This window comes from Perognathus longimembris, chromosome 8 (assembly GCF_023159225.1).
Source record: "Perognathus longimembris pacificus isolate PPM17 chromosome 8, ASM2315922v1, whole genome shotgun sequence".
Classification (NCBI taxonomy): Eukaryota; Metazoa; Chordata; class Mammalia; order Rodentia; family Heteromyidae; genus Perognathus; species Perognathus longimembris.
In genome coordinates this window covers 62,793,712-62,808,507 of record NC_063168.1, presented here as the reverse complement: position 1 = coordinate 62,808,507, position 14,796 = coordinate 62,793,712, and the positions used below count along the sequence as shown (strand labels likewise).

General features: G+C 47.2%; 2 protein-coding genes across 3 annotated transcripts; one reads left to right on the top strand and one right to left on the bottom strand.

The window, feature by feature from the left end:
* Positions 1-1,291: 1,291 nt before the first annotated feature.
* Positions 1,292-5,387, bottom strand: Ptrhd1 (peptidyl-tRNA hydrolase domain containing 1). Its single transcript, XM_048353310.1, has 2 exons — positions 5,100-5,387; positions 1,292-1,711 (listed from the first exon to the last, which is right to left on the bottom strand). The coding sequence occupies exons 1-2, from the start codon at positions 5,385-5,387 to the stop codon at positions 1,541-1,543; spliced, it is 459 nt and encodes a 152-aa protein (XP_048209267.1). The 3' UTR covers positions 1,292-1,540.
* Positions 5,357-14,413, top strand: Cenpo (centromere protein O). 2 transcript variants are annotated; one of them, XM_048353308.1, is made up of 7 exons: positions 5,357-5,492; positions 5,976-6,087; positions 6,975-7,102; positions 10,010-10,124; positions 10,896-11,155; positions 12,207-12,378; positions 13,480-14,413. In XM_048353308.1, exons 2-7 carry the CDS (start codon positions 6,042-6,044, stop codon positions 13,611-13,613), a joined length of 855 nt encoding a protein of 284 aa, XP_048209265.1. In that variant the 5' UTR covers positions 5,357-5,492; positions 5,976-6,041; the 3' UTR covers positions 13,614-14,413. The 2 variants fall into 2 exon arrangements, with proteins under 2 accessions (XP_048209265.1, XP_048209266.1); XM_048353309.1 differs by lacking the exons at positions 5,357-5,492; positions 6,975-7,102 and having other exon boundaries at positions 5,961-6,087.
* The last annotated feature ends 383 nt before the right edge of the window (positions 14,414-14,796 follow it).

Genomic DNA, 14,796 nt, shown 5'->3' with positions numbered 1-14,796 from the left:
GGAGAGGTCTGAGGCAGGTGTCGGGCAGGCTGCGGGTCAGGAATGGATTCTGAGGAGTCGGGGGAGACTTTGTGCCGTGGGTCAGGGCCGGGTGGCACATAAGGCAAGGGGTGCGTCATGGACGAGGAGGAAAATTGAGAGTAGAGAAGGTCAGAGGCAGGGTCAGGAGAGAGGTGAGGCCCCGGGGGTGGGGGGGTGTCCTTGGAGGGAGGAGTGTATTTAGCAGGATTTCAGATGGGGAGCAGGGGAGACAGAGTGAGGGATGGGAGTGTAGGAAGAAGCAGCTTTGAATATACGGAATTTCAGCCCACTTTCCTGTCCGCTCACAAAAACTGTGGAGATCTGTTAATATGTTAAAATTCAAAGTCCCATTTTCAGGCCAGCGTGACTCGCTGTCGAGCTGGTACATGGGCCATTCCCTGTTACAGAGGAAAATTAATTTCCTCAGCTTAAGGTCAGGTGCAAGGCCTAGAGTTTTGGGGTTAAATTGCATGCCACTCTAAGTTGGGGGCCCCCTAATTTGGTCCCAGTAGCCCTCTTCACGATTTATGTGCCCTTTTCCACTTCTAACCTGTATAATTGGAAAAGGGAAAACTCCTGGACAAAAGCAAAGTCCACAGGAAAGGAAAAACATCCCATTTTAGCTGTGGCTAAACCAACTAAGCAGAAGGGAGAAGTGTCAAGTTCCAAAGAGCCTGCCCAGGTCCCCCGGGATCCGGAGAACCAAGGGGAAGAGAGATCAGCTTCAAGTAACCACTTTCTTCCAACTGAAGGTATTCAAAAGGTCAACGATCTGTATAGTTAAATCTGGGGCAGGGCCCACTGGCTGCTGAGGGAGTTGGCGTGCCCCCGCACCAGCCCTATCGTGACCTCGGGAAACAAGGGTGTCGTCCCTTATGCCAGGGGGAGGGCCCTGGTAAGAGCCACAAGCTTGGCCTTTTGTGACCTGACAGAAAGAAAGAGCAAAAACAATGCCAACAAACCAATTCAGCTCCAGTGGAGCTGGAATGGGGACGCCACAGTGACCAGAGAAGAACCAGGACCCAGGACCCAAACACGGAGACTGGTGGCATGGCATAATGGTGCCTGTGCTGGTCTGAGCCTAAATAGGGACAGGTAAGGGGGCAGGGTCACAGGAAACTGGACTGAAACAGTCCCAGGCACTGAACTGACAGGTTTAGTAGCCTATCATCCAAATTCTGCCCCTGCCTTCAGGGATACAGGCAGGCCCGGCACCTGGGAGGCAGGGGCTTCCCCTTCCCCCACCATGAAGATGAGATACCAGACCCACCATCTACCATATAGCCAAGATGGCACTGGCCAGACCTGGTCTCCCCACTTCAGGCAATCACCTTTAGGTAATACTGCTGCTTACCTAACTTGAACTCAACAGTAGTAATAATAATAGGAAGTTCTTCATGATGATTTTAATTTGAACATGTGTTTTGAGTCTCAAGGGACAGTCATAATTGAAAGGGAAAAGCAATGATGGCATTCCACTTTTGGACTCCGCTGACATTCACATATAGGGAAGCAGCGATCATCTGAACAACCGGAACTTCTTCAAATACTGGCTCACTTCTTCCTTGGGATATGGCCGAAGTGCTAGGCAAGTGGCGACATTCTCTGGTTGTTCAAACCACAGCATGTGGTCAATGTTCTTTTGTTGCAGGGTCTCGGCCAATTCCTTCAAGGTGGTCTCATCCGGGGCCTAGGAGGTGTAGAACACAGCACACAGATAGCCTATTTAGGAAATAATAGAAGGCTACACAAAGATAGAAGCCTCTCTAAACTGAAACTAGAGAGGCAGCTTTACCACATGAAGTTTGATGCCCTGGCTTGCCATTCCCTCTAGAGGGTCTTAGAAATATAAGTGGGGAGTGAGACACTTAATAGTCTTGTTTATAGAACGGAGACTCTTCTCCTCTCTCTTGAGATATTGTTGCATGTGTTGTGAGTAATTGTGCTCCATCCCTTGTTTAGTTCTCTTACATCAGGTGCCTGCAACAGAGATCCCTAATCCCTCCTCTAGGTCTGACTGTGAGAGCTGACTGCTGGGATTTCTATAGCCACAAGCACCTTCCTCCTCCCTCTCCTCCCATTGGGCTCAAGAGTCTGCTAGGATGACTCCCATTTTACAGAAGGGAGAACAAAGTATTCACCAACGTCCTTGACAAATGGTTTCTGGGTCATCATTGTCAATCGTTTCAGAAACCCGTGCTAAATCCTACTGCAGGAAGTAGTATAATTACTGCTCAGAAATTAACTTACTATTTTGCATAAGACACATACTTTGCCTATAAAGGCAGAACTCAGTGAGGTTTCTGGGAAGGCTGGGGGTGCCACTCCATGGCCGACATCCTTGAAGCAAAGCCATGCCGGGGGAGGGCCTCATGTCTCCCAGCAGCAAATACAATGGGGGAGTGTGGAGAACCAGACTGCTGGACTTGGAACTCTCACCCTATCACCAATTGGTTGTATGATCATTGATAAGTTATGTAACTTTGCTGGGATTCTATTTTCCTACTGTGGAAGAATCATCCTTCATAGTAGTAAAATGGATTCAGTGAAATTAGGCTTAAGCCCAGATGCTTGGTCTAGTTAATCTTGAGATTGCCTTGTATTTTATGGGTCCTAACAGCTAGTACAGCATCTCAACTTAGTCAGTGTGACTCCTAAGTCCCCTGCTTTAGAATAGGCTAAAAACCTGGAATCATCAGATATCTTTCAGTTGTTTTTTTTTTTTTTGGCCAGTCCTGGGCCTTGGACTCAGGGCCTGAGCACTGTCTCTGGCTTCTTTTTGCTCAAGGCTAGCACTCTGACACTTGAGTCACAGCGCCACTTCTGGCCATTTTCTGTATATGTGGTACTGGGGAATCGAACCCAGGGCTTCATGCATACGAGGCAAGCGCTCTTGCCACTAGGCTATATCCCCAGCCCTATCTTTCAGTTTTTCATGGGTTTCAGAAACCTGACATTTCTAAAGGTCTTTATATACTGTAAATGAAGGCTGAGGTGTGTGGGTCAAGTGGCAGAGTACCTTCCTGGCAGCCCCAGGCCTTGGGTTCAAACTCCAGTACCACCAAAAGAAAAAACCCACAACCCCAAATAATAATCATCAAAATGAAATGCTATCTGTATGCATTCTTTCTGCCTAGTCATAGATTACAAAGACATTTTCTTACAAATTGTTGCTTTTTTTTCCACTCCATAACAGCAATACTACTCTTGAAAGAGACCATCTTTGCCAGTCAGCCACAAGGGGATAACCCCAACCCTCATAGTGGTTTTTAAATCACTCTGTAAAGAGAATATAGCTCAACAAGCATATTGTATTTTTCCATGCCACTAAATATGCTTCAAAAACATTATTCCTGCGAGCTGCATAGTGATTTATTACAAGACACAGACCAATCCCTAGCACTTTAAAAATTAAACTCACCATCTGTGTGTGTGTGTGTGTGTGTGCGCGCGCGCACTATTGGAGCATTGAGGTTTTGCTTAGCTTTTTCACTCAAGACAGGTGCTCCACCACTTAACTCAAACCCCTGCTTCTGGCTTTTTGCTGACTAACTGAACATAGGAATCATATGGACTTTTCTGCCTGAGCTGCAATTGAAGCATGGCCCACATATCTCAAGCTTCTGAGAGGCTAGGCTAGGATTACAGGGGTGAGCCACCAGCACCTGGCTGTCACTTTTTTTTTTGTGGGTCATGGGGCTTAAACTCTGGGGCTGGGAGCTGTCCGTGAGCTCTACCACTTGAGTCACAGCGCCACTTCCTGTTTCTTAGTGGTTAATTGAAGATTAGTCTCACAGACTTTCCTGCCTGGGCTGGCTTTGAACCCCATCCTCAGATCTCAGCCTCCTGAGTAGCTAGGATAACAGGCGAGAGTGGCCGGTGTCCGGCTGGCTGTGACTTTAAAACCAAAATAAAGTGGCTCTATGAACATTTTTGTGCAAAGCTCTTTCAGTGCACCTGATCGTTTTTCTTAAGAGACACAGGATCGGGCTGGGAATATGGCCTAGCGGTAGAGTGCTTGCCTCATACACATGAAGCCCTGGGTTCGATTCCTCAGCACCACATATACAGAAAAAAGCCCGAAGTGGCGCTGTGGCTCAAGTGGCAGAGTGCTAGCCTTGAGCAAAAAGAAGCCAGGGACAGTGCTCAGGCCCTGAGTTCAAGCCCCAGGACTGGTAAAAAAACAAAACCAAACACACAAAAAAGAGACACAGGATCCCTAGCAGCAGGCTTGATAAAGGATAAGATCTGTCTGGCTATTTGCAAAAAGAAAGGACTTTACCACTATTCTGAAGGATGTGCCAATCCACACCCCTGGTACCTGGTATTCTTTCTTTTTTGCCAGTGCTGGGGCTTGAACTCGGGGCCTGAGCACTGTCCCTGGCTAGCACTCTACCTCTTGAGCCACAGCGCCTCTTGTGGCTTTTTCTGTGTATGTGGCGCTGAGGAATCGAACCCAGGGCCTCATGCCTGCCAGGCGAGCGCGCTCTCGCTCAGCCGCATTCCTAGCCCGGGCCCCCGGTGGCTCACTCGGGAAGCTGAGGTCGGGATGGCGGTGCGAAGCCGGCTCGGGCGGGAAGGCCTGAGGCGCGTGGCCGCAGGCGGCCTCCGGAGGCGGGAGGCGGGACCGTGGGCGCAGCCCAGCTCCGGGGCGCGCGGCCGGCGCCGAAGCTCAAGCCCCAGGATCCGCACAAGACTTCGCAGACCCTGAGGAAGACGTGGCGCCACGCGCAGGGGACCCAGCACTGGGGTTCGCCCGGCGCTGCTCCACGACGAGGAAACGCCGTGCGTCCTCGCCCCTCCGGGGGGTTGGCTTACGGGCCTAGCTAGGGAGCCTGGGACCCGAACGCCCGGCGCTGCGCCCCAGAGCATCCTCTAAGGGATGCGGGCGCGCACGCCTCAGGAAACGCCCGGGACCAGGCCCAAGGGAAGGGTTCCGGGGAAACAAAGCCCTAGAACTTCTTACCCCCGTAGTGGACTCCGGTTCCCCGCCCCTCACTCCTTCTCGGCCCCCCCAGACCACGCCCACATCCGGGTCCAAGTCCTCAGCGCCCCGCCCCTCCGCCCAGGCGCCTCACCTCCAAGACCACCTTGCGCATGCGCCCCAGCTCCTGGAGGTAGGCGGCGGTGTGAGGGTGGTCGCGGTGAAGGTGTAAGGCTGCGGTAGCAGCGTGACAAGCTTGCGCTACCAACGCGCCCGCGGGCCAGGAGAAAGGAGCCTTCGATAAATCTTTTCGTAACACCAAATACTGTACTAGGACCTGCAGCTCCGCCCCACAGGACGCCATCTTCCCGACGGTCCGTATGGCTGAACTTTCCCCTCCCCCGGTGCATGCTGGGATCAGAGGAGTCCTGGGCGCTGCCATGTTTGTGTACGGCGGGAGCGCAAAGCACCCTGGGACCGGCGGGTTGGATTCGAAGGCGGGGACGGCGGGAATTCTGACCCCTGGCTTGAGTGGGAAGGCGAGGAGGTATGGACACACGGGGATGTCTGGGGCCGTGGCCAGGGTGGAGGGGGCGCACGGCTTTTTAAGGCTCCTTGTGTGTGCAGGGAAGCCTGGCTAGCCAGAGGGGCACCGCGCCCGAGGGATTCCCGGGCGGCGGGAAGGTAGGTGTGGACTCCGACCTGTCACTGGCCCGACGGGGACGTTTGGGTTTTCCGGGGCCCACGGGAGCTTATGTGGGTCTGTCTAAACGAGAGTGGATGGGACCTGGGAATGTGGCTTAGCGGTAGAGTGCTGGCCTAGCATGCACTAAGCCCTGGGTTCGATTCCTCAGCACCACATACACAGAAAAGCCGGAAGTGGCGCTGTGGCTCGAGAGGTAGAGTGCTAGCCTTGAGCAAAAAGAGGCCAGGGACAGTGTCAGGCCCTGAGTTCAAGTCCCGGGACGACAAAAAGAAATTAGACTAATAGATGAGACTTTGTTCCCCTTTTCTTTTGCCATTAATTAAGGACAACTGGGTCGTAAACTTAACCAGGACAACTTAATAGAAACGCGCTGGACAGTTGGAGGAGGAGATGGAGCCGGAGAATACTTTATGTCCTGATGGCGAGTCCAAAGCAGGTATTCCCAGGGTTGCCTTGATCCCCTCACTACTCTCTACCTCTCACTACTGAGATGTATCCTCATGTTTCTGTCCAGAGTGAGATTCTCTGTACCTTTTCTTGTTAATGCCCAGTAAGATTTGTGGCCAGTTCTTGGTATTGTACCTTTCTAGTCTTCTACTCCTAATACTTTATATAGAGTTTGACCTACTTTTTCAAGCCTGATGACTAAATTCTAAGGACCGGATGATTTCTGAGCCAGTGAGATCTGGTGACCCTCTTTTCCTCTGAGTCATCAAGATCACGGGAAGTCAGTTGTAGTCAAAAAACGGAATCTGACACTAGATAATAAACACTTTGTGTATTGAGATTGATGTCAAATAGGTTGGTTACTTTATGTATTGAAAACATGCTACAGCTGGATGCTGGCAGCTTATATTGGTTATCCTAACTACTCAGAAAGCTGAGATCTAAGGATCGCAGTTCAAAGGCAGCCTAGACAGGACAGTCCTTGAGACATCTCCAATTAACCAGCAAAAAGCCAAAAGTAGAGCTGTGGCTTAAGTTGTATGCAGCCGGCCACAGAGTTCTGAAACAACTTTTTTGTCTCTTTTGTACCAGGTCTGGGGCTTGACCTCAGGGTCTTGTGCTCTCCCTTAGCTTTTTGGTTCATGCCATTTGAACGACAGCTTCACTTCTGGCTTTTTGCTGATTAACTGTGGATAAAAGTCTCAAAATTCGTTTCCCCTAGTCTGACTTCAAATCTGGAATCTCAGCCCCCTGAGTAAGTAGGAGTACAGGTGTTAGCCACCAGTGCCCAGCCCTCTGTTCATTCTTAAAATGCTGCCAGTTGCCAGAATTAGGAACTTTGCCTTACAAAGTTTCTTTTTTTTTTTTTTAACTTAGGTGTTTTAGCTCACTTGGAAAGACTAGAGGCCCAAGTGATCAAGGAAAGTGCCCTTAGAACCAAGATCCGACAGCTGAGGCGTCATCGAGATCAGCTGAGAGCTGAAGTGAAGCTACGCCAAGCCGGAGTGAGTACAGTGTAACAGTGGTGGGCTTTCCTAGGCTGTACAGAACAATCATGATCTGGGGACTAGTAAATTTGTATACAGTTTGTTTTACATGTTTAAACTTTCAGTCATACTGGATCAATTTCAAATCCTTGATTCTTCAAATAAACAGACCTATAGGAATGTAGTTAAGAATCAATATTAATAAATGTCAGGTGTTAGTGATGCATTGGGCAAGTTCATTATATTCTGTCTGCCTTCATGGACACCTAAGCTTGTTGCAGATTCTAGACTATAAAGAATATATGTATGTACACAAATTTACACATTTATGTTGGTTTTATGTGTATATATGTATATGTGTGCACACATATATATAAGTTGGTTATAACTATAGGACTATTTGGGAGGGATGATGGGAAGGACAAGGAAGGAGAATGATGGAGGTGAATAATATTAAAATTCATTTATTCTATATATGAAGAGCATAAAATGTTAAACAATGGGGAGTAGCAGGACAGGGAAAGAACAGAAGTGATTACTCTAAAATACAGTATATGTTTGTGCAAATTACCATGGTGAAACCACTTGGTACAATTAATAGATGCTTAAAAAATGAATGATGGGAGGGTATAACAGGCTTTGGTGGGGGTAGTTATCAGTGGGAGGGGGAAGGCCAATAGAGAGACCCAATGTGAGGATGAATATGGTCTAAGTACTTTATATGGGTGTATGAAAATAAAACAGTGAAACCATCTGGAATTATTCTGAGAAGCAGAATACAGGCATAAGGAAAAGTGATAGAGGATGAAGTTTATAGAGTACACTGTATGCATGTACAAAGTCACATGAAACCCTCCTGTTCAACTAATGTATGCTAATAAACTTTTTAATGAAATTATATATTGAATTAGAATAAGAAACCACTCTAAAATTATTGGAATAGACTTAATTTGGTTTGAGATATTCTATTTATAATAATGCTGAATCTGATTTGCTGGTATTTGCTAAAAAGACTTTTGCATCTAAATTCATGAGAGACTGTCCTATGATTTTTTTTTTTAAATGCCTTATAGTGACATCTTTAAGTTTTGGCTAGTCTCCAAAAGACTGAGACATTCCCCCCCCCCCTTTTTTTTTTTAAATTCTCTTGGAGGGTTTATATAAAATTGACAGGAGGCTGCGATCTTGGGATTGCAGTTCAAAGCCGGCCCAAGCAGGAAAGTCCATGAGACTCTTATCTCCAATTAACCATCAGAAAACAGGAAGTGGAGCTGTGGCTCAAAGTAGTAGAGTGCTAGCCTTGAGCAAAAGAGCTTAGGGACTGAGCCCAGGCCCTGAGTTCAAGCCCCACAACCAACAACATCAAAAGAAAGACATTATTATCCTTAAAATGTTATGAAGAATCCCTGGTAAAGCACTTTCAGCTAAGGGTTTTTAATTCTGGAGCACATTGCTTTTATCTGCAATTTTCTTTTTTCCCCTCAGTCCTGGGGTTTGAAGTCAGGGCCTGAGTACTGCCCCTGGCTTCTTTTTGTCTGCTCAAGGCTAGTACTCTACCTCTTGAGCCACAGCTCCACTTCTGGCTTTTTCTATATATGTGGTGCTGAGGAATCGAACCCAGGGCTTCATGTATCCAAGGCAAGCACTCTACCACTAGGTCATATTCCCAGCCCCTTATCTGCAATTTTCTAAGTCTTCTTGTGGTAAGTTGTGTTTTCCTAAAGAATTTATCCACTTCATGTAAATTATTTATTCATTTGCTTGTTTATTTTTGGGTGATATTATGGGAGGTTTGATTTCAGGGTCTGGGCACTATTCTGAGTTTGTTTTTTAGTCAAGGTTGGTGTTTGCCACCTGAGCCACAGCTCTCCTACTGGCTTTTTGCAGGTTAATTGGAGATAAGAGTCTCACAGGCTTTCTTGCCCAGGCTGGCTTCATACCCAGTCTTCAGCTCAGCCTTTTGAGTAGCTAGGATTACCATCTTGAGCTATTAGTGCCCAGTGAAACCCATACATTTAAAGTTACTTAAAAATACTTTTTCTTCACTTCTTGCTGACTTGGGAATAGAGTGGATAAGTAAGATCTCATTTTTTTCACTCTAGTATTATATCCCTTTGTGACCTAAGAAGCATCTTTTTTGTGTAGTTTTTTTTAAGACTCTTCCCACATATGAGCAGTATTGAATCAGTCAGCAAATGCCAAGAAAGCAAATTGCATGCTTAGTATTGGGTTCCCGTTTCCTGGGATCCTGGCCCATAGAAAGCAGCTTCTCTAATGCCGGACTCCAGTCGGGCCCTTGCACCTTGAGAGGCAAATTAGTAAATGCTGAGGAGGAAGCCTCAAAAGCAGCAATCTTACATCAGAGCTTTTGTCTTTACTCCTCATTCCTGGCAGTGTTTAGGCTGCTCTCCAATAACTTCAGGCCTTTTTCTTTGCTTGCTTGCTGCTTTGATTTCTTGGTACTTTATCCAGCTTGCATAGTTGTTCTCGGAGGGAAGAGCAGCCTAACACCACCTGCTGGGCTGGAGCAGGAAGTGCAACTTTTATTTGAGTCCTGGTGCTTGAAACTCTGAAAGTGTGGTCTAGTCCAGCTTCCCTGCTTTGCTTCGTAGCTATCTGTTTTGTCTGCCCTGTGCTCATCCCAGACTTGCATCACACTCTTTCCTTCCTCCTTTCACAATTCTCCCCAGCCCCACCCTATTCCTCGCTCTTCCGCCCAGTTCCGTATTTTTGAATTCTATATTGTGTGACCTACTGACTCTTGCTCTGCTGTGAATGCATACACCAACTACAGGGCCATGATAACACAAAGTTCTTGAGATTACATAATAGGAAAACTGCATTTTGCTCTTGTCCCGTCAGATGAGATCAGGGACTTGTGATTTACCCCTTTGTAGCATGGTTGATTTGCTGCCTATCTTACAGGTTAAAAAGTCTACCACTGTAGAACCTGACCGAACAGTGGAGCTCAGTGAACAAGAAGTTTTGGAAAGACAACGAGAAAATGTGACTGCCATTCTCCAGGCATATCGGTTTACAGGTATAACTCTTTCTGACCTGATTCATTCTAGATGTGTCTCTAGTTTGCTAGATTTATTATTAGTGGACTTAGGAGAATTTGTTTTGTACTCCCTACCCTCATGATATATACAAACTGGCATGATAGTTTGTAGCCGTCTTTCTAATGGGCCCTTTACTAAATTTCCTTTTTCTTTTCTTTTTTTTTTTTTGGCCGGTCCTGGGGCTTGAACTCAGGGCCTGAGCACTGTCCCTGGCTTCTTTTTTTTTTTTGCTCAAGGCTAGCACTCTACCACTTGAGCCACGGTGCCACTTCTGGCCGTTTTCTATATATGTGGTGTTGGGGAATTGAACCCAGTGCTTCATGTATATGAGGCGAGCACTCTTGCCACTAGGCCATATCCCCAGCCCGATTTCCTTTTTCTTGCTAGCCTGCCTTGTGCTACTGATCAGCTAGTTTAAACCTAAATGTTGCATTGTAAGTGCATAAGAGAGGGCCATGGGAAGAACCGGAGACTGTCACAAATTGACATTCAAAAAAAAAAAAAGAAAAGAGAGAATAGGTAAAAACTTTCGAGATGTTTTTCTCAATAATTTGGTATTTAAGGTATCTTCCTTCTCACCTCCTTCTTCCATGGTCAGTTTAGATAAGAGGGCTCCCCATTCATTCAGGAGGCGTTTGTGCATAGTGTCTGTATGCCAGGCCTTAGGCCAGGTGCTGGGTGCTCAGCGAGTAGGGTGCTGCCTCTGCCTGTCGTCTGCTGTTGTCTCACGGTCTCACTGTTTGGCTCAGGGCTCAGTGGAAAGCTGACCCGCCGCGGGGTCTGTGTGTGCATCAGCACCGCCTTTGAGGGGGCCCTGCTGGATTCCTATTTTGTGGATCTTGTCATCGAGAAGCCACTATGGATACATCACCATTCTGTCCCCGCCTTCATTCCTCTGGAAAAGATAGCCGCACAGTTCCTGCAGACAGATGTTCAGCGCTTCCTCTTCACCCTTAGCGAGTACCTGAATGCGTACTCGGGGAGGAAATACCAGGCTGACCGACTCCAGGTGTGGGTATACGACTCCAGGTGTGGGTGTACGACTCCGGGTGTGGGTGTACGACTTCGGGTGTGGGTGTACGACTCCGGGTGTGGGTGTACGACTTCGGGTGTGGGTATACGACTCTGGGTGTGGATGTACGACTTCGGGTGTGGGTGTACGACTGGGTGTGGGTGTACGACTTCGGGTGTGGGTATACGACTTCGGGTGTGGGTATACGACTCTGGGTGTGGGTGTACGACTCCGGGTGTGGGTGTATGACTGGGTGTGGGTGTATGACTCCGGGTGTGGGTGTACGACTTCAGGTGTGGGAGTATGACTTTGGGTGTGAGTATACGACTTCAGGACCTTGTTTTAGGACCCCAAAGGACAGAGGGATGAATTTTCTTTAGGATTTTAAATGTTTCTTAACTTGGAGCTAAAAGTTGGTCCTTTCTTTTCTTATTGCTATCCTTTTGTTTCCTTACCCTTTTGAAACTTGGGATGGTGTTGCACTGTGGGTACTGGTTAAGGGATTATGTACTTCTAATGGTGATCCTCAAATTTTTATCACAAGGTAGTGGAGCACAGTTGCTCTACTTTCAGAGTACCTGATGGATTTTGAGGGTATCTACCATAAAGAAACTTAGGTATAGACACACAGGACCAGGTGCTGTCCATTCCCCTCATCTGCCCTCCTAGTGGGTGGCACCTAAGCTAAATTTGAGGTATAAACCATAGACAGGAAATGATTACAAATAAGGTATAAGTTGCTCATTTAAATTTAGCATTTTTTTTCCCTCTGCATTTGGAAAGACAAACTCCCAGTTATCAGTCAAATTTGATATGTAAATGCAGACATGAGACATCTTATTGTATACTAATGTCAGTGAACTCGTGAAATTCTCCCTCCACTCACACTCCTGGCCATCCCTCATACTAGTCCTTTTTAGGCCTTTTCTGTTTCCCACTTATTTCTCTGAATCCATGGGCTTTCTTTTGATAGCCCTGTGTGAAGTCCCACAACCACTGCTCATGGCGTTGTAGTCACCACGCACTTGCTCTGTTCCTCACCCACTAGAGTGACTTCGCAGCCTGCCTGGCTGGACCTCTGCAGAGAAATGCCCTGAACAACCTGCTGTCCTTTACTTACAAAAACAACATGGGGGCTAAGTCCATGCTGTACTGCGCCAGATTGCTGTACAAGGACCTCACCAAAACCCTCCCAACGGACGTCACAGTTACTTACCAAGGTAGGGGAAGGCCACTTAAATGGAACTAGGAATTGTGGTGTGCTCTGCTTTGTGTAGGATGGGCAGACCAGGTGGACTGGGTCTAGAGGACATCTCGAGACGCTGTTCTCTTTACATACCAGAAACTGAGATTTTCCTCTCTTCTTTATAAGTGGTAGATAAAATTGGACTTGTCTGCCATCTTGATCTCCCAATTCTATCTGACTTCTTTCAGCTCATAATTTTTGTTTTTTTGACAGTCCTGGGGCTTGAACTTGTGGCTTGAGCACTGTCCCTGAGCTTCTTTTGCTCCAGGCTAGCACTCTACCACTTGAGCCACAGCGCCACTTCCGGCTTTTTCTGTGTATGTGGTGCTAGGGAATCAAACCCAGGGCTTCATGCATGCAAGGCAAGCACTCTACCACTAGGCCACATTCTCAACTTATAGCTTGTTTTCATGGGAGGCTCCCTCTTGCATCAAAATGATCAAGGCTGAGTCACAGAGTCATCTGTGATGGATGGAACCCAGACGCTACGTAGCCAGGCAGGCAGGGCACGTTAGTGTACTCAAGCTCTCCAGAATGTATTCTCTAAAGGGGAGTCTTTTAGGGTGAGCTAATAGGCTTATTTTTCTAACTTATTCCAACTAAATGTACCATAATCATGTGATGTTGGCAATCGTGAAAAATAAGGTAGGGGCTGGGAATATGGCCTAGTGGCAAGAGTGCTTGCCTTGTATACATGAAGCCCTGGGTTCAATTGCTCAGCACCACATATATAGAAAAAGCCAGAAGTGGCGCTGTGGCTCAAGTGGCAGAGTGCTAGCCTTGAACAAAAGAAGCTCAGGGACAGTGCTCAGGTCCTGAGTTCAAGGCTCAGGACTGGCAAAAAAAGAAAATAAGGTAAAATATTTTTAGGAGGCAGATATGTTGGTGCTGTCTCAGATTGCCCACCATAGGTCTCTGAGCAGTGTGTTTGAATTCCCCAATCTTATATCAGTCTTGTAGGGGCAGCCTCTCCACACCAGATCAAAATTACATGGGTCCAGAATAGTGCGATCCAGTTCTGCTTCCCTTGGTGGCACTGAACAAGACTGCAGGAACCTTTTTTTTTTTTTTTCAGGGGAGGAAGCATTGTCTACGTCACAGGCAGAGCTTCAGACAGCCCAGGAAACACTGTTCTGCACAAAGCCCATACATCAGGTGTTTGCTTCCTTTTCACAAGTAGAAAAGCTGGATTCAAGGATCCAGAGCTGAAAACTATGCAATTGCTCGCACTCTTTACCTGGAACCATCCTAGCCTTGAACAGATGCCCGCTTCAGGATGAAGAGCAAGTATAAGTCTCTAGACACAGGAGTTTACACAAGTTCTTGATTTTCCGGGTACAATGCTTACTTGTTAGAATGCTTACAGTCACCTGTCCTTCTACCCATGAATTTGAAAGTCAGAGTGATTTCTGGAGTGATAGAAGACACCATAGGAAAGGTTAACGAGTATTTCTACCTTTTGGGGGAAGTCTTGAATGACTCTGCCTTGCTTTTCTGCCCAAGACTTAGAGTTCTTAGGACACTAGATTCTGGACTAGGAGCCTGGCTCGAGTGAACGTCTGCCTAGCAAACACAAGGCTCTGAGTTCAAACCTCTGTATTACCCACAACACCCTGACACATGATATAAGGTAGATCATATAGTTAAAAAAGAGTAAGTGTGAGTTGGGCACCAGTGGCTTACTCCTATAATCCTAGCTACTAAGGTGGTTGAGATGTGGAGAATCTCAGTTCAACACCAGCTCATGCAGAAAAGTCTGTGAGCCTCTATCTTCAAAGTAATCGATCTTCCTCCCCATAGCCAAGGCCCTTTTGTGTGACCTCGGGCCTTCCTGTCTGTCCGGGAACTTATTGTTCCTTGGCTTAGGGCCAGTTGATGGCTGTGAAAACCTGTCTGGCTGGTCAGGTTCTCCCATTACAACGCCTGTCCCTGTTTGCCCAGTGCCAGATAGGAGCTATGCTGCCCAAGGCTTTGCGCCACTCCCTAAAGCTCATGTTACGTGCAAGACCTCCAGCTACCTCTGGGCCATGTGCAGAGCACAGGAACAGGTGTGGACCATCCTTTAGAAGAAAGCCCTGTAGAGTGAGAAGTCTCAGCCCAAGTTCTTGCTTTGTAGACATGGGGCGGGGGCCAGTGCTCTGAGCCAGCCACACAGTGGACAGACATATTAACAGAATGACCACAGCGAGCCCATCAAGTTGAGTAAAGCTTTTAATAAAACAGTCTTGTTCTTTATCAATACCTGTAAATTCTCTTTTAAAGCAGTAGCAAAGGCGACTGTAGCAAGAGCTCAAAAGGCAAGGCAGTATCGGAGTGTTTTTAACAGGTTAAAAATATAAATGTAGAGATCTGTTTATATATTTTTCTTTCAGAAATCGCCTCCCTCCCCCAC

Bases quoted from the DNA above. Each gene is read 5' to 3' on its own strand.
- Ptrhd1 (XM_048353310.1), bottom strand. From the start codon at position 5,387: ATGGCAGCGCCCAGGACTCCTCTGATCCCAGCATGCACCGGGGGAGGG. The intron at 1,712-5,099 runs GTGAGGCGCCTG...TACACCTCCTAG, and splicing joins TGCGCAAGGTGGTCTTGGAG to GCCCCGGATGAGACCACCTT.
- Cenpo (XM_048353308.1), top strand. From the start codon at position 6,042: ATGGAGCCGGAGAATACTTTATGTCCTGATGGCGAGTCCAAAGCAG. The intron at 6,088-6,974 runs GTATTCCCAGGG...TTTTTAACTTAG, and splicing joins TGATGGCGAGTCCAAAGCAG to GTGTTTTAGCTCACTTGGAA. The intron at 11,156-12,206 runs GTGTGGGTATAC...CTCACCCACTAG, and splicing joins ACCAGGCTGACCGACTCCAG to AGTGACTTCGCAGCCTGCCT.